The sequence below is a fragment of the Typopeltis vanoorti genome, chromosome 1 (assembly GCF_054136105.1).
Source record: "Typopeltis vanoorti isolate ZY-2024b chromosome 1, IOZ_Tvanoo_1.0, whole genome shotgun sequence".
NCBI classification, from domain to species: Eukaryota; Metazoa; Arthropoda; class Arachnida; order Uropygi; family Thelyphonidae; genus Typopeltis; species Typopeltis vanoorti.
The window spans coordinates 85,849,212-85,873,158 of NC_143549.1; the positions used below are offsets into that span (position 1 = coordinate 85,849,212).

The 23,947-nt window shown below is 37.4% G+C and overlaps 1 protein-coding gene across 2 annotated transcripts in view; it reads left to right on the forward strand.

Annotated features, from left to right (window-relative positions):
* Positions 1-23,947, forward strand: part of LOC150110172 (queuosine 5'-phosphate N-glycosylase/hydrolase) — a 243,870-nt gene that overhangs the window by 203,843 nt on the left and 16,080 nt on the right. For both annotated transcript variants that reach the window (XM_090398252.1, XM_090398260.1), the window contains one exon: positions 7,218-7,285. In XM_090398252.1, the coding sequence (XP_090254378.1) occupies positions 7,218-7,285 (68 nt within the window). The remainder of the gene's footprint in view (positions 1-7,217; positions 7,286-23,947) is intronic.

Sequence of the window (23,947 nt, forward strand, 5' to 3'; positions counted from 1 at the left end):
TTGGTTGTTTAAGTGTGTTAGGAAGGAGTGGAGTGTGTCTGAGCCATGTGGCCAAAAGGAAAACATCATCCACATAACGAAGCCAAATGGTGGGTTTTTGTGGGGCGGAGTTTAAGGCTTTCTCTTCAAATGTCTCCATAAAGAAATTGGCCAAGGGTGGGGAAAGTGGTGAACCCATGGCTGTCCCCTCTATCTGTTTGTAGAACTTTCCTTGCCAAACGAAATAGCCTGAGTTCATTGTGAACTGAAATAGGGCTGAGATATCGGGAGGAAACTTGGCTTGGATGAGCTCAAGGGTTTCTTTGAGTGGGACATTAGTGAATAGGGAGGAGACGTCAAAACTGACCATTATGTCAGTGTGTTGGAGTGTGAGGTTTCCTATACTGGCTTTAAAGTGGGCTGAGTTTTTTATGTGTGATGGTGTGTTGCCAGTGTAGTGTGTGAGCGTTTTGGCTAAATGTTTGGCTAATTTATATGTAGGAGAATCAATGCCATCCACTATGGGACGCAATGGCACATTTTGTTTATGTATTTTTGGGAGTCCATATAATCGGGGGGGTCTAGAGTTATAAGGTTTATGTTTGTTGGTGACTTCCACAGGCCAAGAAGTGACCCTAGACCCCTAGACCTACCTGGTGTATACCAGGTCCCTTGCAGCTGCAAATTGTCCTACTTTGGCCAAACAGGCAGAACAACAAATATCAGGATTTCAGAACACCAAGACTACATCCGTTTTCACCAGTACAGCCACTCTGGGTTGGCAGACCATGCCTTAGATACCCATCATAAAATTCGTTGGAAGAAAACAAAAATAATCCATCGCAGCAAGTTTAAATACGAAAGATTATTCAAAGAATCTTCAGCAGCTCTAAAAAACGTTCCTAACCTCAACAAATTTGGGTGCATGAAACTGCCCCAAATTTGGGAGACTTTCATTATGAGAACTTCAGCCCAACTGCCAAGACTACCAAATTAGCCCGCAAGAGGGCACCGTTAGGACTTTAGGAACAAAAGTAGTTTCTTACTTTCTTCCTCATTTGCTTTGTTAGTTCCTTAGTGCACATACCATATCTTTATGTTCCTGAAGATGGCAATGTGACATTGCCGAAATATAGAAGTGATTCATTAAAGTTATCTTTAATTAAAATACTTCATATGCGTTGTTAATTCCGTAAATTAATTATCAGTTATGTCTAACCAACGTATAAGTCTTACTACTAGTAGAATTTTAATGTTATTAAAGATTTTAAATCCCAAATAGTAATTGAGTCTATAAGGCTAATATAATGAGTGCTTTTCACAACATACATTGAAAGAAACGTTCAACATAACATGTCACCATTCTGCCTTAAACTTTTACCCTGACTCTTGCTAATGCATGTGCTCTCTCTCTCTCTCTCTCTCTCACTCACTCACACACACACACACACTGCATCCAGACATTCCCTTATATTGAATTTCTTAAACAATGAATGTTTCAACTGTTGTTCTGGTATGTTTTGGTGCCATTGCTGCAGTATGTTCTATAAGAAAATAACAATAAAGGATTCAAAAATGCCCAATAAATCAAACCTACACAATTAAAGCTATTTCAGAAACCAAAACTGACATAAATTATTGTATTGCGCGTTATGAAACAAAATAAAACATTTTTTTTTATAGCTCCAAAGTAATAACCTGAGGTGCATAAGGGTCAAAGCTGTATAACTGAGAAGACTTCTACATAGCCTTTAAAGGAAAGCAGAGAATTGACCAGGGCTTCTGACCTAATGTCCAATCCTCACCTTCTCCTGGTGCACTCTGTTAGGTATCTACCTGGATACTGAATGACCAAGGATGGGCTGGCAATTTGGGATTTAGCTGACCATATTGCATTCTTATTGGCTTAAACCACAATATAAAATAATGGTACAACATGACAGAATTTCATGCTGGCTGAGGCATCGCCTGGTTAAATAAGGCCCCAGTTGTTTTTGCCAGGGAACCAGGGCAAACAGCGAAAAGTCAGCTACTGGAACAAATCCTGAAACCCCCCCCCCCAAATTAATATCACCAGAGTTCAAGATCGGTACTACCAACATAAGAAGCCTGAATATCAAAGAAATGAAGCTAGTTGAGGAAGTGGATAAGTGCCAGATTAACATAATAGGGGTGACTGAAACAAAAAAAAAAAAAAGACAAAAACTGGTGAGATCTTTCTGAGTTATAAATACAAAATGTTCAGGCAATGACAATCAAGGAAAAGAAGGAGTAGCCATAGTATTCCACACTAAATACGAGGCTAATCTTCTTGAATGGAAGGCAATATCAAGTAGACTGATATGGGCAGATATCAGAATGGGGAACTGGACAACAAGATTTATTTGTGCTTATGATCCCACAGAAGTTTCTATTAAGGTTCTAAGAAAAGTCAGCTATTGGAACAAATCTTGAAACACACCCAGACTCAATATCACCAGAGTTCAAGATCAGAGAAATTGTTTGAGGCCTTAGAGAAAGCAACTGACACAATGAAAAAGGGAAAGTTAGTCCTTGCTGAGGATCTAAATTGCAGAGTAGGCAATGATTGTCAGACATACAAAAATATTTTGGAAAAATTTGGAAAGAGCAAAGCTAATAATAATGGCAAATACCTGTTGGATTTCTGCTGAGGACATGGACTGGTTATTACTAACACAATGTTCCAACATAAAAATGTAAACAAATTCACATGGAGAAAAGAGGCAAGAAATAAGAAAAGTCTCATTGACTAAGTTATTGTTCATAGTGATGTTTTCTCACTGGTGCAAGAGTAATTGAAATTGGAAGTGATCACCATTTGGTTTTGAGCAGGATAAAACTGAAAAGGAGAACATGTAAGAAAGTTTTAATGCAAATAAAAGTTGAGCAGCTCTCAGATGTGAACTGTAGACTAAAATACACAAACATGATTCAAGAAAAATTGAAAGAGTTGAAAGAATTGAAACCAAACCTTGGAGATTCAGTGGCAAGCCCTGAAGAAAACATTGACTGATTCAGCCAGAGAGGCATGTGGTGAAGTTGTCTGCAAGGATAGAAAAATCAGAACTCCATGGTGGACACAGGAAGTTAAAGATGCAGTGAAGGAAATGAAGAAAGCATATCAAAAGTTTCTGGCAAATAAGTCAACTTGTGCTCTTAGAGAATACAGAGACAAATGTAAGAAAGCAAAATACTGTGCAAAACTAGCTAAACAAAAGTCATCGAAAGACTTTGGTAAGAACATAGAAAATAAATATCAAGAAGGTGGCAAAATATTCTGGAGGTTGTTGAAGAAGCTTAGGAATGGAGGAAAGAGTGCTGTAAAAGGAATTAGAGATGATAAAGGTGGCATGAAAACTGCAGAAAAATATCCTTGAAGTATTATTATTATTATTTTATTATTATTTGACACCACCAAGGAGTCTAAAGAAGGGCACTTGCTATCCAACTCTGTCTCCACCACTCAATCCACCAACTGACCTCAACTCCACCAACATCTACCGCCAACCACCACCACTACTTTTTCAATAGACAAATCACAAATCGGCAGGATTCAAACCCGCAGCCTTTTGGCTGGAGAGCAGATACGCTAACCACTCGGCCAACTAGGCCATACTAAGGAGTAATTACTTTGAAAAATTGCTAAATGAAACAAGCAGTGATGACAACACAGTGGTAAAAAACACTGACCAGGCATGTGATCAGGAATATATATCCATACTTGAAGTAGAAAAAGGCATCAAAAGCCTGAAATGGGGAAAGGTAGCTGGAGTAGATGATATTTGACCAGAAATGCTCAAGTATGGAGGTATAAAAGTCTTACAGTGGCTGCACTGTATAGTTCAGAAGGCCTGGACAGAGGAACAAATTCCAATGATTGGAGTAGAGCTCTCATAGTACTCATATATAAAAAGAGAAATAAAACTGAATGTGAGAATTACAGAAGTATTTCCCTACTGAGTGTTCCTGGTAAGATATATGCAAGTATACTTGAGAAATGTTGAGAAGGATTGTGGAAGAGAAGCTTGGTGAAGAAGCCGCATTCAGGCCAAATAGAGGCTGTCAGAATGATTATCACTTTGTGATAAATAGTTGAGAAATGATGGGAATATTAAAAAGATCTGGAAAAGACATATGAAAAGGAGCCAAGAGAAAAGCTTTTCAAAATGCTACAGTTGTATGGTGTCAATGAGGCATTATATCAAGCAATACTTAGTCTTGATTTGAGTTGTAAGTCAGCAGTTAGAATTGAAGGAAATACAGGAAGATGGCTTAATGTTAAATGTGGTTTCAAACAAGGCTGTACATTATCCCTTCTCCTATTCTTTATTTATATGGATCACATTATGAAGGAAAGTGGTATTAAACCGGATATTAAAATTGGAGATGTTAATCTCAGCTCTTTACTTTATACAGACAATGTTATACTCCTAAATAAATCCAGTACAAGTCCATAAGATTCCCTCACTAAATTGAATAACTGTTGTAATAAATTCTGTATGAAAATCAGCAATTAGCAAGACAAAGACAATGAAAATAGGCAGAAGCATTGAAAATATCAGCTGCATTGTGAATGGAGAACCTATAGAACAAGTAAAACATTTCAGCTACTTAGGCATGATTTTTAATGAAGATGATAAATTAAATATGGAAATAGATAACAGAATCAACAAAGCTGGTATGGTTGGAAGCTGAATAAATTTTTATAGAATAAGAGAAAAATTAGTCAAAACACTAAATTAGCTGTATACAATGCAGTGTTCAAACCAATTTTAAGTTATGAATCTGAGATCTTGGTTAGAAATAAACACTTGACCAAAAACCACAGATATGAGAATTCTCAGCAAGATTAGGGGCGTGAACAGATGGCATCAATGGCAATATCATATTTAAAATGAGGATATTAGGAAACAACTTAACATTGTTAGCATCCATGAATGTGTCAGCAGAGCTAATCTCAGATGGTCACTTAAACAGAATGGGAGAGGAAAGATTAGCAAAACAAGTGTTCTCTGCTAATTTGGCAGGAAAAAAACCCAGAGAGGAAGACCAAGGTATTGGTGGATTGATGCAGTAAAAAGTGCCTTAAAAGACAGAAATATAAGATCTGATACTGTTGGAATCTTGACAGGTAACATATTGATTTGGAGGAAAATTGTAGATAAGATGTTAGTAATGATGTAAGTTTTTCATTTAGCACTATCATATACTGTACACCCCCTAGATGGTACATGGTAGGAATTTGATGGTGATGACGATTAAAAAGCAATAACCTTTATCATATACCCCCCTTCCTCAGGGATATTTTTGAGTAAAGAAGTGCACAGATAACTAAATAGCATTTTCAAGGGTACTTTTTAAGGATGTTTGTGTTTAATTAAGGAAAGCAGAACTACTACTGGTTGTTTCTCGCTTTAAGTGACTGACACCTTTGGTGAACGACAGATTTAGATTTGGAGTTGACTTTTTCTGAAATGCAATTAGGGGTAGTGATTACTCTGATGTAATGTCTGTCACTCAACATGTAACATTGAGTATGAGGATAGATTTAAGAGAATGTAGTCTGCAGAACTTGGTAGATAGGAAAAAAAGAAGTGATGTGATTGAGACATAAAATAGTGAAAGGAGCTTATCAGATAGAGATAGGGGAATTATTGTGAAGGGTAATAGGTGTTGAGAAGAAGAGGTCATCCCTGAAAACTGTATAAAGGTCATTGTGAGTAAAGAAGTGAAAAGGAGGATTTTTGCATGGTGAGTGAGTGAGTGGTGAATGAAGGAATGCATAACCATAGTGGGTACTGAATGCTCCAACATTGAATGTTTTTCAAGGCAAGCTATGATGGGTATTGTGGTCTGTGCATGTTTTGGTCTCCTACAAAGTCTTCTGACCCCATAGAAGCCTGAAAATAATACTAACTATGCCATTCCTGGTCTTTGGTTTCGCATTATGAGATCATTCCACTTTGTTATTTTGTTGAGCTCAGCACATATTTTTTCTTCAACTTAACTTGAATAAAAGTGTGTGCATGAGAGTGAAAAATAGATTTCTGTACTTTACTTTTTTTATGTGACTCCTCATCCATGAAAGAACATAAATCAATAGTATTATAATGTAATATAATAGTGGGCTAAGGAATTTTACTTCCTGGAATGCAGTTCTTGATAGAAATCACATACATTCATGCCAACAGCCTGTTGACTGGAAAGTGGATATGCAAAACACTCGGCCAGCAAGTCTAGAAACATGATGAATCTATATATAATTACTGTAGATAGCATTTGATTAATTAAATTACTTATTTTTATCAGTAAATTGAGTCTGAAATCAGTAACAGCATTTCTTAAGACAAACTGTAAGAATTATAATAATCTCAGTTCTCTTTCTCAGTCTCATTTATGATATTACTTAAAGTAATAATCTCATTTTTTGGAGGAGAGGGATATTTTTTTCCTTTTACATTGGCTGTTGCTGCTGCTGTATATGTTTAGTCATTTTTATATTATATTTATTTTTTTATCAAGGTTACTGAACTTTCACTTTCTCTGCCATCAAAGTTATTATTCTTATTTTAATGTAATCAGTCTTTCATATAGGAAGTCACACTGCAGATTTTGGAAGTCTCTCACATTACCAGTTAATTCTTGTCATCTTGTGAACTGAAAAAAAATTAATGATAAAATTATGAAGTAATCAAATTACACTCATGTCAGAAAATATTATTTAACATCTAGAATCTTTGGCTAGGTTTCCTAGCCACCCACTGTTAATATGGTTAAAAAGAGATAAAACAGAATTAGAACAACACTTAAGTTGTAGACAGGGAATAAATCCATCTACAACTATCAAAATACAAAGAAATAAATTTCATTTTGGGAAATTATCTTAAGTAACACTCCTCAACCCTGTGTTTCATAAAAATTGTAATTATTTAAATTTATTTCTTCGTAATTCTGATGGTTGTAGACAAAGTTATCCTCCTGAAGTTCTTCATGTATTATTATGCACTTGCAGCTTAAGTGTTATTCTAATTCTATCTCTTTTCAACTGTATTGAGAAGATTTTTGGCTGGGAAACCTAGCCAAAAATTATACAAATAGTAAATAATTTTTCCTTACATAAGTGTCATTCCTTTACTTGATAATTGTATTATTGTATCATCCACTTACATCTCGATATTTAGATTTATGAAAACATTTTAGTTATTTTTTCTTTATAGATCACATATTTCAGAATGGAGAGAGGCTAGAAGTAGAAATAAGAGGTTGTGCTATCTGGGCAGTAGAGGTAAAGTCTATTAACATCAATTTCTTTATTTAAACTATAAGTTGTTTCATTATATTATTATTATCACCTCCATAGAGTCAAAGACTCATCACAGGAGGTACACACTGTTATGCAAAAAGCCATTCTAACCATGCTTTAAACTTATTCAATGTATCTGCATTCGTCACAATGTCAGGCAGTGCATTCCATTCACCAACCACTCTCCATGCATAAAAACTGTACCTTGTGCCCTGCTCTGATCCTCCTTATACAGCTTCTAGGCATGTCTGTTTTTTCTACCCCCCTTCCCCAATTCTTTGAAAAATTTCTTCCACATTAACCCATTAATAACCTTTTACCAACTTAAATGTCTCAATTGTATCTCATCTCTTCCTCCTATTTACAAGACTTTGCAAACTGCTGTTCCTCAGTCTGCCTTAATATCCCACATTGCAAAGACCAGTTGCCACAACAGGCAGTCTTCTCTTAGAACCTTTGTAGTATATCCTCATCACCATGAAAAACCAGGGGACCAAATCTCATCATTATCACCTGATGAGTACAGGATAGGACAAAATCCATGCACAATAATCCATACAAGACTGAACAAGGCCTTATACAGTGGAACCAAGAACCTCTTTATCTTGCACATTAAGACCCTCTGCATTGTTGCCATAATCTAATGTGATGTCTTCACAACTTGTGTAGTGTGACTTTTGAACTAAAGATCCTTGTCTACCACTACCACCACTCCAAAGTCTCTTTTGTCTCCTCAACTTCCTTCAAAATTTCCCCTCCAAGTGTATACTTCACATCCCATTGTTGACTATGAAATTTCAGTATCTTACACCTTGCAACATTCAACTGAAAATTCCATACTGTTGCCCACTCGTATAGTCTATTCTGGTTTCCCTGTAAGGCCACAACATCTGCTTGATTTCTCATCACTTTTCCCAGTTTTGCATCATCTGCAAACAATTGTATATCACCAATTGAACCAATCTTAATATCATTAATATACAAATTAAATAACAATGGTCCCAAAACAGATTCCTTGTGGCACACCACTAGTGACTTTCCTCTTCTGGAATGCTGCACCCCCCCCCCCCCCCATACACGGCTTGCTGATACCTATCTGAGAGATAGTTGCCTTATATCCAAACCTTAGCAAATTCTATTTATATCACTGTATATGCATCTCCCTTCTCCAGTACATTCATCCTTGTTTTAGTACATAATCATGACCTCCCTTTACAAACCCATGCTTACAAGTACAAAGAATACATACCACTGTTATCAACCTACTTTTTTATCCTATCTCTCACCAACCTCTCCAGTATGTTAACTTTAGCTCCAGTTATACAGATCACCCTTTAATTGTTAGCTTAGTCTTATCACCACCTTCGTGAAGTGCAACAATTTTACCTTCCTTCCACTCCTTTGGGACTTGTGCTGTTGCAAGACTTGTTAAACAGGTGGCAAAGGCCAATGCTTGCTTGGAACATTTTCTTAAGACATCAAATCCTATTGCTTTATTGACATCCTACTTACTTAACTCCTCATATACCTTTAACTTGCTCACCATTAAGTCTTTTCTCATTACATTCCCTGCACTTAAGCTTCTGATTTCACACTGAGGATGAAGCGCCCTGATGAAATGTTCACTGAATACCTCGACTTTATTCTCTGCAGTAGTTACTAATCTCCCACTTTCTTCCATTAACATCATCTTACCATAATCATTCATCTTTCTACTAGTCACATATTGAAAAAACTTCTGAGGTCTTGGTCTCATTTGCTAATTTCTGCTCATACTGCACTTTTACTGTCCTTATCAACTGAGTCACTCTCCTGGCCAGCATCTTCGTGCAACTGATTATTACCATTATTCATCTTGTGCTGCCTCTAAAGTGCCTTCTTCTTCTAGATTTCATGCTTAACCCCTTCATTCATCCATTTGACACTACCTTATTCAGCATTTGGAATACATTCACACATTGGTGCTGTTAAGTATTTCTTTGTGTTCCCAAGCAGTATTTATTTCCATTTCTCTTAACTCCTCATTCCATGCTATAGTCCAAGCTGTCTTCTAATCAAAAAAAAAAAAAATCAGCTAACGCCTTTTTTTTCCCGTATACGGGGAGTAGGCGAGGCCATTTAGCCCTATCTAACTTTTGGAGACTGAGTGGGCAGTTCAATCTCCACTGGTACCAATCAGAGATAGATGGCCCAAGGCTATCACTAATTAAGCGGTACTCAGTGAAGAGAGACGGCTCAAATGTGCCGCCATCTCGTGGTCCCTAACCTTAACAGAATATATTTAATGTCTGAAATAATGTGGGTTCTACGGTCGATTTTCTTGAGTTTACAGGACGAAAAACCTTCACATAAGTCTTCATATGGCTAGCTACAACCCAGGTGATCACTGTATGATTCACTGGAAGGAATCACCCACTGGAAGGAAGTACAAAACCCCACTCACAATTGCATCCTCAGATGAAAAGATCAGATCTAAAACTCTCATTCCTCGCATGCACTTCTTTACTTACTGCCTAAGATTGTTGTCTCTCAAGAACTTGTGAAATTCATTTTCCTTATTCCCAAAGGCTATTGCTCATTCCAGTCTATACTGTCATAATTGAAATCGTCCATAATAATCATCCTTCCCTTGTTCACTCACCCAAGTTGCTTATACATTTTTCATAACCTCCACCTCATACTACATGGCCTCAAAACCAATGCCACTATTTTCCCTCTTTCACATCTACCTTTACATAATTCTCCCCGTCATCATTAACAGCACTTCCCTGCCCATTCTTGTCTACGAAAAACACTTTACCCTTTCATTTCTATTCCCATCAGGATATCATCTTCATTTGACCATGTTTCACTTATTCCAACAATTTTAGATGAATAAACTCAATTGGTGAAACAGTTTTCTCTTCATTATCTCTGATACTCCTGGCATTTATAAATAAATACAGTAGTTCACTTTTAAGTCTATAACCAATTCCTATTCTGATCCCTTCTATTCCCATGCTGATCATCCCCATATATACATTCACTACTACTTCCAGCATCCATTCTCATGCTGTGCCTCCCTGTCCACCTGCCCCCCCCTGCATTCCTGTTGTCTCTTTGTCTCTCACACATAGTCTCTTCCATTCTCCTGACTTTTCAGTTCTCCTCTTACTTGTGATCTCTTGCTAGCATCACACACATACTGCACTTCCATATGGCAATAGTTTCTCTAGTTCACTCACTCCAGAACTATTCAAATGCAATCAGTCACTTCTATATAGTTCCATTCTTCCCTCAAATACATGCCACACATTCACATATTGCACTCCCTTCTCCTCACAGAGTTCTGCCAGCATATCATTCATGATTCTCACTCTCCATCTCAATTCATCATTGTCGTACCTTAGCAATACACTGACAACCTTTCCCACTATACTGTTGTAAAAGGGGTCTATTTAGTCTATTTCGTAATATTTAATTACTTTCGTTAATTTTTTCTGTATATTTAATTTGCTTGGTTCTATATCTCTATTCTTCATTAACTTTATTTAATCCTCCTTTTTCACTCTATCTAATCCTTTCATGTACTCCATTAACTTTATTATCTTTGCTCTGCCCTCAGTATTTCTTTAGCTGTATACTAGAGATCACTAGAAATTTATTTTTGAGATAACGACTGCGCCAGTTTTTCTTATACCACAATGAGACCACTCATTGTGGTATAAGAAATATCAATACTTCCAGTAAAGTTCACTTTCTATACTAAGGCCCTTCTCAATAATATTTTCCAGTCATGGCTAACACTTAACTTCAATTCGTAGCTATTTGTAAATTCCCCACTCACAGGATCGTGTATATTTGGAAACAGTGCATTGCGTAAAAGATCAGGCGGCACTCTTTGTAAATAAAACAAACATGTTTATTTATACTGAAACAATCATACAATTTACACATTAATGAATTACTACTTCTTACTCCATTCTAAGTTTAACACTTTAGAGGAAAACTTCCTTTAGAACATTTACATAATCATGCAACATAATACAAATCATTTAAACAACTTAAAGAGAAAACTATCAGCCCATTTACAATTTAGGAATTATCATGCCTTGTTAACTATAAGTATAAATTCCAGGTTTCACTTTATATAAACTTCTCTTTATGCAAACTATTTCCATACTATATATAGTAACTCTATAAAGTTATCTGTCCTTCTAAAACAGTCTCTCATAACATAAATAAAATTACACTTAAAATAAACTCACGTGACTTCCTTTTCTATATAGTGCACTTGTTCACATTTCCTTTACATATTCCCTGGCTTCTTTTCTGTATCAGGTCTTGGGTTTTCACTTGGAGATTTCATGAACACCGACATTTCATCGACGAATGGCGTACAGAACCTGGAGCACAATTTTCCTGACATTATAGACTCTGGCGAAGGTCTGACTGTCAAGGCCTCATGCAGGTTGTTCCATTGGCAGTGCATTAGGTCTAGCTCCTCTGCTCCCACGGTAATTAATCGGCTCCTGAGGTTGTCCGTCTCAGCATCATCTGAACAGGACAAAAGTCGTGGATCGATGATACTCTCTCCTCTTTTCCTCCTTTTTCTTCTCCTGGTGTCGAGGTTGATAATTTTTCTATGATGCCTTATATTCAGTTTTTGCGGGACCCTGGACAAAGGGGTTGAGCTTCCTGAACATTCCTGTGCAACTTCTTGACCCTCTTAAACGGGGACCTCTAGCTCTCCCTGAAGTTTTTTTTTTTTTTTTATGTTGGACCCATATACAGGAGGTTGGCTGGTCAACCTATAATACTTTAGTACCATATATGGGTGGTGGGTTGCAAAAACTTGTTTACATTAGATTTGAACGCCTGTATGTTATATTTCTTGGGAAATATGTCTGGGGAAAGACTGTTCCACAATACTGCAGCAACAGGGATGAATGAGGAGGAAATGAAACTTGTTCTGTGGGTTTCAAGGTGTACTGTGAAAGAATGTTGGGCGGCAGCTGTACGTGATCCGATGGGCTTAGTACAGGGTGGGGAAATTATTGATGTTGTTTCCGATGAACATTTCCCATGGAAATATTTATAGAATATACAGACTGAGGAGACCAGGCGTCTATGTGAAAGTGGGGGAGAGTGAGTTGGTGAGGGATGGGTCGTTTATTAGTCTAATTGCTCTCCTCTGTATTGAGTCAAGCATTTTGAGGGAGCTTTTTGGAGCCCCACTCCATATGTGAGAGCAGTATTCGAGAGCTGGGCGGATTTGTGACTTGTATAGTGTTAACAGCTGTTTAGAGGTGAAGTAGCGTCTTGAGCGAAAGAGGAAGCCTGGTTTTTTGGAAGCTGAGGATGCAATGGTTGGGATGTGTTTGTGCCAGGAGAGGCTTGATGTCAAGGTAATTCCGAGGAGAGAAATTTCATCTTGTCTGAGAATTTGAGTGTTATCGAAAACAATGCTGGGGGAAAATGTTTCTGTTTTGTGAGAAATAAGACAGAACCGGGTTTTACTAGCATTGAAGTTGATGAGGTTATCTGAGCCCCCATTGGCAGATGGCTTGTAGGTCAGAATTAAGGGCAGTGGTGGTTGATGTTCTGTGGGTTGAGGTGAGTTGTGTAGAGTAGGGTTTGTCAAATGAAAGGAGGAATGTAATGTGTTGTCATCTGCAAAACTGTGTATTGGGTTAGAGGTCAACTGAAGTAGGTCATTGATATATAGAAGGAAGAGGGTTGGTGAGAGAACTGAACCTTGTGGGACCCCAGCATTTGTTGGATGGTGAGAGGATAGGGAGCTGTCTACCATCACACATAGTGTGCGTCCAGACAGGAAGCTGGCAATCCATCTGCAGAAGTCTGGGGCAGTCCAGATGATGAGAGTTTGCTTAGTAAGCCTTTGTGCCAGACTCGGTCAAAGGCTTTGGAGATATCGAGTGCAACTACTTGGGATTCACTAAATTTCTCCATGGTATTTGTCCAGTGATGGGTGATGTATGAGAATAGATCTCCTGTTGAAAAGCTTTGACGGAATCCGTCCTGGTGGTCGCTTAATAGCCAGGTACCTTCGAGGTAGATTAGGAGTTAAGAGTTGATGATTTTCTCCATTACTTTAGGTAGGACTGAAGTGAGTTAGATAGGGCGGTAGTTAGATGGTAGTGATTAGTCACCCTTTTTAGGAATTGGTTGAATATAGGCCAGTTGCCAGGTTTTGGGATATATACCAGTGAAGTAAGAGAGCATGTACAGGTGACATAGGATAGGAGTCAGTTCCGATGCACAGACCTTCAGGATAATCGGGGGAATGCCATTAGAGCCAGGAGACTTTTTTGTGTCTAATTTAGACAACAGGTTTGTGATGTCTTTTTGGCAAAAGGATACAGGGGGCATTGTATGTTGGGCAGTTGGAATGACTGGATGGCTTTTGCCATTGTCAGTTATGTGTGCATTGGAGGTAAAGTGTAATGCCAGGAGATTAGCTTTTTCTATGGGTAATATTGCTGTTGAGCCATCTAGGTATGATAGAGGTGGGAATAGTGTAGGGCAAAAGTTACGACCAGTTGCCTTGGGAAGAGACCAAAAGGCATGGCTGCCGTTTGGACAGGCTGCAAGCTTCCTGCTTTTGGAAGTATTAATAATTTTCTTGCATTTGTTTTAGGCTTCAGTATAGGCATTGAATGAGTATGGGGTTCTTGATTTGAGCCAGTTGTGGTATGCCTGATTTTTTGTTTGTACAGGCTTGGCGCATTTTTTGGAGAACCAGGGTTTAGTTAGGAGACGGCAGGTCTGAGTAGTGTGGGGAATATATGTTTTCATGCCAGTGAGGATCACTTTGGTGATGCATTCAGTGCATATGTTTGGACTGGAAGGCCGGAAACAATAGTCTCTTTGTCCCATTTGGCACTGTTATAATGCCAAACTACTCTTGTGTGTGGGGGTGACTGTGTAGGCATTGTTGCATGGGGGAGGAGATGAGCACTAAGTTGTGGTCAGAATTGCCCAGGGTGGCTCACTACATTCACTGCATATTTGGAGGGGTCATTAGTAAAGAAGAGATCTAGGGTATTTGGGGAGTGGTTTGGGTTATCTGGTATTCTGGTCGGTTTTTGAACAATTTGTGTGAAGTCATTAGTGACTGCAAATGTTTCAGCATCTCTGCCTGCAGGATCTGATTAACTGGAAGAGGAAAGCCAATTGGTGTTATGGATGTTGAGGTCACCCAGGAGGATGATTTCGCTGTTGGGAGAGTGGGACTGCAGAAAATCAACTTTTAAGGAGAGGAAATGGAAGAGTTCAGAGTGATTGGTGGTATTAGGAGAGTGATAGAGACAGCAGATGAATTTGACTGAGTGGGGGGAGGGATATCTTTGGCCAAAGAAGGTCGAAGTCAGGTGATTCTAAGTTGGTGGTTTCTCTCTGGCAGGGTATGTCAGAGCGGATATATGCACAGACCCTTGGGTTGAAAGGAGTTAAATAGTGTATAGTTAGGAAGGTTGAGATGAATAGTGCTGGGGGAAGGAGAGATTTGAGTTTCTGTTAAAAAGAATAGGTGGGGTTTGGTGGACTGCAGATGGTAGTGGATGCTATTAAGCTTGGAGTTGAGGCCACGGATGTTGGTGAAGTGGATATGCAAAGTGCTGTTAGGCATGGATTTGACCCCAAGGGTCTTGCACGTTTCCTATGCAGTGCCTGCATACTGATGTCCTTCGTGGCTGCTAGTGGCGTCACTTGGTTTTTGTACTAGTTTAGATTGTTTGTAATCTAACAAATTTTACAATTCGATGTTTCGACCTTTATGTCAAGGTCATCTTCTGGAGCGAACAAATATACACAAGAAACATGCTATACTACAATCATACCGGTTTGTTAAAGACACTGACTAACCGCTACCACAATTGTTGGCCTGACCTCTGGTGAAAAAAAAAATATATACATCAATGCTAGAGTCCTATTATTTGTGTTGTCTACTATATACATATATTAACATCATTCCAGCCAGTTGGAGTGGAATGGTTTCTAATACTAGCGGATTGGCTAGAGTCCTGACTTATGTTGAATCTTTCATATTAGGTTGGCTGAATGTGTGCCATCCAGATCCTTGGAATTTTCATACCATTTTTATTGTTGATATTTGGGTGGTTTATCAGGATTTCGCAGGATTCTTTAAATTTTCTTTCGGACCATGTTTTTGTGCGGTGTAAGGAGCAGGTGCTTGTTCCAGTTGATTTGGTGTAAGGTGTTAAGTGCATGGTCTGAGAGGCCTGCTTCACCATAATGGTTATATTTAATGTGTCTAATGTGTTCTTTCTTGCGTATAGGGATTGTCCATCCTGTTTCACCAATGTACGGTAAGTTACAGGTGCAGCGGATGCAATAGACTCCAGGATGTGCTAATGGGAGGAGAAGATCCTTAGAGGAGCTGAATATGGTTTTAAGTTTAGTGGGTGGTTTAAAGGTAGCATTGAGGTTATAATGTTGTAGGATTCTGTTGATTTTTTCTGATAACCCTTTAATGTATGGAATGGCTATGGTTTTACTGTAATCTAGCCAGATTGTCGGTCGAAGCGTGGCAGAATCAAGAGCTCTTTGCTCAAAGGTTTCCATGTAGAAGTTCGCGATTGGGGGGGGAATAATGGTGAGCCCATGGCTATACCTTCCTTTTGTAGGTAGAATTTGTTTTGCCACAGGAAGGTACATGGGCTCACCATTATCCCCCCCAATCGCGAACTTCTACATGGAAACCTTTGAGCAAAGCGCTCTTGATTCCGCCATGCTTCTACCGACAATCTGGCTCAGATACGTTGACAACGTTTTCACGATCTGGCCGCACGGGCGACAAACGCTAAACACATTCCTCAGCCACCTAAACAAACAACACGAACGCATACAATTTACCATCGAAATCGAAAACCAAAATTCGCTCCCGTTCCTAGACACACTAGTTACACGTCTTCCTTCAGGCAGTCTATCCTTCACGGTCTACCGAAAACCGACACACACGGGCCAATACATACATGCGAATTCATACCACCACCCAGCACAAAAATATGGAGTCATAAACACCCTTAAAAACAGAGCCACAACTATTTGCTCTAACCAGCAAGCCCTGAAACAAGAACTAAAAATCATTAGTGACACATTCATAAACAATGGCTATAATAAAAATACTGTCAATAAAATACTCTATAAAACCACAACAAAAACGAATCTAGATTACAGTAAAACCATAGCCATTCCATACATTAAAGGGTTATCAGAAAAAATCAACAGAATCCTACAACATTATAACCTCAATGCCACCTTTAAACCACCCACTAAACTTAAAACCACATTCAGCTCCTCTAAGGATCCTCTCCTCCCATTAGCACATCCTGGAGTCTATTGCATCCGCTGCACCTGTAACTTACCGTACATTGGTGAAACAGGACGGACAATCCCTATACGCAAGAAAGAACACATTAGACACATTAAATATAACCATTATGGTGAAGCAGGCCTCTCAGACCATGCACTTAACACCTTACACCAAATCAACTGGACAAGCACCTGCTCCTTACACCGCAAAAACATGGTACGAAAGAAAATTTAAAGAATCCTGCGAAATCCTGATAAACCACCCAAATATCAACAATAAAGATGGTATGAAAATTCCAAGGATCTGGATGTCACACATTCAGCCAACCTAATATGAAAGATTCAACATAAGTCAGGACTCTAGCCAATCCGCTAGTATTAGAAACCATTCCACTCCAACTGGCTGGAATGATGTTAATATATGTATATAGTAGACAACACAAATAATAGGACTCTAGCATTGATGTATATTTTTTTTTTTTTCACCAGAGGTCAGGCCAACAATTGTGGTAGCGGTTAGTCAGTGTCTTTAACGAACCAGTCTGATTGTAGTATAGCTTGTTTCTTGTGTATATTTGTACGCTCCAGAAGATGACCTTGACATAAAGGTCGAAACGTCGAATTGTAAAATTTTAGTAATAGTAAACTAAAGTTTTTATTCAAACACGGTAGTTGTCTCCATAATTTCCAAAAATGCATTCGGATCACTGTGCAAGCCTAAAAGAAAGGATATTAACCCAACTGTTCTCTTCTAGTTGTCTTCGGAGTTGGCGTCTTTGTTCTCTCTCGGCAAAGGTTGAATCTGGTTAAGCACATATGTGTGACTGGGGACAAGTGTCGTTTAGCTTGTTGTTTATTGCTGTTATAAATTTGGTTGTGTTTATTGGTGAGTCGCAGGTCACTTTCACGAGACGTGGAAAGTTCATTCCGATCTTTCTTTTGTTGATGGGTCCAATACGATGGCATTGGTTTTTTCTGGGATCGAAATTGCATTCTCCTGCAAATTTGCCGACATCTTCTTTTAAGGATGTACCATTTTCCGTCGGAAAGTTCAAGATAACAGCGTTAAGTTTCCTATTTTCGGCCTCGAGCGACTCGTGTACTGATGATGTGATTAGTTCACAAAGTCCATTAGCAGGTACGGGCATGCTTGCGGTTGGGCGCTGGTCATTGAGCATCTCGAGCTTTGTTTTCAACTTTCCGATTTTGGAGGAGAAGGTATCGATCATGGTATTAAGCTGTTGCTCGAGGTTATCGACTCTTTTGCCTAGGTTTAGTACTGTTTTACTGAAGGGAGGCACGTCATACAGAAGTAGGTCTGGTTTAGATCGGTAAAAGGTTAGTGCGCAGATTCATTTATTTTCGCGCAGGAAATATGTAGCCAGTTGCAACAGAAATCGCACAATATACCCTTTTTTCTTTCTTTGACTTCGGTTTCACAGCTGTGGCACTTCGTAATATCATTTGGTTTGTTGGTGTTCGGCAACGCTACACTGACAGGACTTGAGGTAGTCTTCCGTTGTTGGCTGCCATCTTTACTTCGCACAGTAAGCATAGCGCTTTCATTTGGCTGTTTTTCAGTTGTAAAATATAGCAGATTTAATGGACTATGGGTACTTACAAGTTATACTGTAGTAATCAGCTGTTTAGTACTTTCTGTTACTTTTCCATTTGCTGCTTATTTTGCAGCACTTACATTATGATAAAATGCGGGAGTACAAGTTTAACATTACTGTACTTGAAGTGCACACTTAATCTTATTAAACAAATGGCATAGCCATGTTAGATGTATGCCGCCCCTTTTAGCACTGACCTTGAAGGCAGTATCGGACTGGCAGGTTTCTTTTACATTTTATACTATATACGAGCATCAATATATTTCCGATTTCTAAGGCATTGCCCTTGAACTTAACATATTCATACATCTTCTATTTACAGAATTTATCATGATAATTCCTCTGGGTTTTAATGCATGTAATACATGTGCTTTTAGTATTATCTACATTGAAAATTACATGTTTATTTTGTGAATTTTAGATGTGACCCCTGTAAAAGTCGATGTAATAAAAATGGAGAAATTTATGCTGCATCGAATTTTACACTGTTATCTTTCACTAGAGTGCCAAAGTAACACAGTCTCCATAACCCTCCAATATCTGCCCTTACATTCTTCTTATGTCCAGCTAAATTATTTGTTCTGACAACCACTACTAACTGTTGCTTGTTTCATCCTCATATCCAAAGCATGAATTATCTTGCTCATTCTCCCTCCCAGATATCAGACCTTATGGACTCTCTCTCTCTCTCATTAACCATTACTTGAGCAATGGAATCCCCATAAACTGCTATTCTTGAATCATTTGTGACCTCTTTTTCTCTTTTGTATTTTATTTTGCACTCTTTCATTTGTTCCCACTAAACATTTAATATCACTCTGCATAATCTTCATTTCATTTTTCATTTTGAACAATTTTGAATTATAAAAATATTTGTGCTACCTCTAAAATAAAGCAAGCTTTTCATACATACTTGTTCTCTCAGTTTTATTTAAAGCTATAATGTAACAGTTACTCCATATCAGTTAGCACATGTGCCCGTAGTAACTGATATAGAGTTGATATTACTGCTACTACTACAACACCCACCATTATCATCATAGTGGTAGGTGTAGTAGTCCATAGATTTAGTCACTTGAGTTTCTTGGAGGTGCAAGTAGTGGAAAAGATTAAGAGGCAAGTGAACACAATAGTGACAGATTTATGGAGTGCTTCCTGTGATGATAGACTGAAAGTCTGTAGGTTACACAGTATAGCTAATAGGAGGGAAGGAGGGGATATGATAGAAACATATACTAAAAGGGTTTTATACAATAGATGCTAAAGAAATCTTTTAGTACATAACTAGAAAAAAAAGGGAATATCCCTGGAAGTTGTGTAAAAGTATGGTAACAAGAATATAAAGAACTAGATATACTAAAAGGGTTTTATACAATAGATGCTAAAGAAATCTTTTAGTACATAACTAGAAAAAAAAGGGAACATCCCTGGAAGTTGTGTAAAAGTATGGTAACAAGAGTATAAAGAACTAGATTCTTTGCTTGGAGGCTTGGTAAGTGAGGAAAATGGATTGTTAGTAGTGGTCACCAGTTGTGTTGGCAAATGATTTTAAGGATAAGTATGACAGTTGTTGCATGAATAATGGTTGGTATGGATCTCATACAATAAGTCTTCATATGTCATGGAAATGCCTATGTAATAATAATAATAGTAGTATCTACCATGGATGCCATAATCTAGCAATATAGGTATTTTGCCATCTGCTGGATGAGATTGCTAGAATCATACTTGTGTGTGTAAGTTGCATGTTCTGGGACAGTTTGCTTGTTTTGCAGGATTAAAAATGCAGATTTTTTTATAAAATAAAAATTTCTTATTCTTATGTCTCATACTAATTGATAATATAAACTTACCTGAAAAGGATGTGATTGCCTCTGAGGGAATTTGAACATTGTTCCCTTTGCTAGGAATCTGTAGAGAAATCTGGGCTGAGATGGTTTATTATTAGGTCTTAACATGACCTCTAAGATAAGAATTTAAACTATCTAGTAGATGAGGAGATATATTATTATGAAATATGGATCATGGCTTAGGTAATCTGTACTCTCTCATAATAAAGATAAAACTTTGCAGACACTTTTTTGTCACTCCCACCCACAGAAGGTTTAAACCTATAGCGCATTAGTACTGTGGATGGGTTAAGGTTTTTTCTATTTTTTAATGAATGTTTAAATTTTGTGTATGTTTTGTTCATTTTCTATCTGATCTGGAAACCCTGCTCTCAAGACTAAACTTGTACCTTTTTTTCAAAGCACTGATACAGGTCAGGGTTTTGTGAAATGTGTATATAAGCAAAGACGTCAGACTACAAAATGTTTTGTGTGAAAAGAAATGTTTGCAATTCAAATTCCATTATAGGTCATCATGTGCAAATAAATAATGAATTGCCTCTTTTAACACTATTTACATTAGCACATCATTTTTACTATCGCGTTCTTTTGTATTCATCACATATTTATAAATAAATTTATGAAAAGGAAAATCAGGTTATTAATTTTTATGGCTATTTTGCCCACTTTTAGGAGAACCTCTTTTATAATGTCATTGGCTTTTACTCAATTTTTAGGGGATTACTGATGTTTTAAAGATATAGATATATGAAGAATTTAAGGAAGGAATAATTTTGGATATACCTTTGTATGATGTTTCTGGTTGTCATCTTACTGAGAGGCATCTGGCATATGGCTTTTTATTCTAGTTCAGTTTCTTTATTTAGAAATATAATGGAATATTTCAACATTATGGCATCTGGTATTTATTTTTTGTATACTTCAACTAGAACTACTTTAGTTATTCTCTAGAATTCAATAGGTAAATGTATAAATTGCTTAGCTAAGGTATGATATAAAATTCATGTTTCATACAAAAATGAAGGATGCAAAAACCATATTCATTTAAACTATTGGCCTTTTCAGTGGTGACATCCCTTAAGACTGATTGGAAAAGTAAAACTCTTATGTTCAACCAGAATATGGTTAAAAAGAAAATTTAAAGAAGCATTTGAAATTTTTGTAAACAATCATATATAAACAACAACGATGACTAAAATACAATTCCTAAGATTTGGTCAATACATAATTGGATTGAAAAAACTTCCTACAGATTATTGCCTAGAGTACCAAAGTAACACAGCCTCAAGTGCATCCAATGCTATAAACTGAGGCAATGGTTCCCATCCTTTTATGCTCCATGCACCCTCCTTACCATATGTTTGAATATCACCCCCCCCCCTTTTCCAAGATATTGCAGGGCTTATTCAGCCATGTTTTAGTGCGAAGGCTCTTTATTTACACATGTGTGTAAATAAAGAGCCAAAAGGCTTCAATTCGGTGATGTAAAATTATATAAGTCAATTGGATATTAGATCCAGCATTATTTCAAAGCCGCATGTAGAAACGAAACTTTCATAGTTTCTACATTCGACTTTGAAATAATGCTGGATCTAATATCCATTTGACTTATATAATGTCGAATATATTTTGGTTTGTAACAAATGTTTGTTAATCTCTTTAAAAATGGAATATTTGGGCAGTTCCTCTGTGTAAAAATCGTGCCAGTAAAAAATCTTAAAAGTCTGAAAATCATATTCAGTTTCATAGATAAATAATTATGTATTTAAATAAAATGTATAAGTTTTAACTTAAACGTTTTTACAGATTTCCTTTAAAGCATCCTATTATCTTATTATCCTATTATCATCCTATTAGTTTATGGATTAAAACTATACATAATTCTGTCTGACTTCAGTAACTACTGCAATCAATTAAAAATTATTTAAATATAATGATAAACTATTAAGAAAACGTTTTTATTTTAAAGCATACAGTTTTAAAATTTGTGCCTAACACACAATCCATCTCCACTATGCCCCCCCCCCCCCCGAACTAAGATATTGAAGATCACATCAACTATTGGCTGCTTTGATTTTGACTGGTGTACAACACAATGATAAAATATCAAATGCCAGCCAAAAGAACCCAAAAGTTTTTTTTTACCTTTTTTTTTTTCAGTAATTTTGTAAGATTAACATTAACAGACTTCAAGCAAAGATACAAAATAAAGCTGTATAACTGAGAGGAGACCTCTACATAGCCTTTAAAGGAATGCGGAGAACCGACCATCCCTTCTGATCTAATGTCTAATCCTCGCCTTCTTGTGGTGCACCCTGTTGGGTATCTACTTGGATACTGAACGAACGAGGATGGGCTGGCAATTTGGGATTTAGCCAACCAAATTGTATTCTTATTGGTTAAACCAAAATAAAAAATGATGGTATAACATGACAAAATTTCATGCCGGCTGGGGCGTCGCCCGGTTAAACAAGGCCCCCGTTGTTTTCACCAGGGAACCAGGCCGAACAGCGAAAAGTCAGCTACTGGAACAAATCTGAAAACAAACCCCAACTCAACATCACCAGAGTTAAAGATCGGTACTATCAACATAAGAAGCCTGAATGGCAAAGAAATGGAGCTAGCTGAGGAACTAGATAAGTACCAGATCGACATAATCGGGGTGACTGAAACAAAACAGACCAAAACTGGTGAGTTCTTTCTGAGCAATAAATACAAAATGTTATATTCAGGCAATGACAATCAAGGAAAGAAGGAGTAGCCATAGTATTCAACACAAATACGAGGCTAATCTTCTTGAATGGCAGTCAGTCTCGAGTAGAGTAATGTGGGCAAATATGAGAATGGGGAACTGGACAATGAGACTTATTTGTGCCTATGGTCCCACAGAAGGTTCTACTAAAGTAGAAGTGGAGGAATTTTTTGAGGCTTTAGAGAAAGCAACTGACACAATGAAAAATGAAAAGCTGATTCTTGTTGGGGATCTAAATAGCAGAGTAGGAAATGATTTTGAGACATTCAAAAATATTTTGGGATAATTTGGAGAAAAGAGAAAAGCTAATAATAATAATGGCAAATATCTGTTGGATTTCTGCTCAGGACATGGACTGGTTATTACTAACACCATGTTCCAACATAAAAATGTGCACAAATTCACATGGAGAGAAGAGGCAAGGAATAAGAAAAATCTCATTGACTATGTTATTGTTGATAGTGATGTTTTCTCCCTGGTTCAGGACAACAGAGTGTACAGAGGATTTGAAATTGGAAGCGATCACTATTTAGTCTTGAGCAGGATAAAATTGAATTTCATATTGAAAAGAATAACATGTAAGAAAGTTTTAAAGCGAATAAAAGTTGAGCAGCTCTCAGATGTGAACTGTAGACTAAAATACACAAAGATTATTCAAGAAAAAATGAAAGAGTTTGAGAACAGGAATCAAACCTTGGTGATTCACTGGCAAACTCTGAAGAAAACATTGATTGATTCTGCCAGAGAGGCATGTGGTGAGGTTGTCTGTAAGGATAGAAAAATTAGAACTCCATGGTGGACACAGAAAGTTAAAGAGGCAGTGAAGGAAAAGAAGAAAGCATATCAAAAGTTCCTGTCAAATAAGTCAGCTTGTGCTCTTACAGAATATAGAGACAAATGCAAGAATGCTAAACACTGTGTAAAACTAGCTAAACAAAAGTCATGGGAGGACTTTGGTAAGAATATAGAAAATAAATATCAAGAAGGTGGCAAAATATTCTGGGGGTTGTTGAAGAAGCTTAGGAATGGAGGAAAGAGTGCTGTAAAAGGAGTTAGAGATGATAAAGGTGACATGAAAACAGGAGAAAAA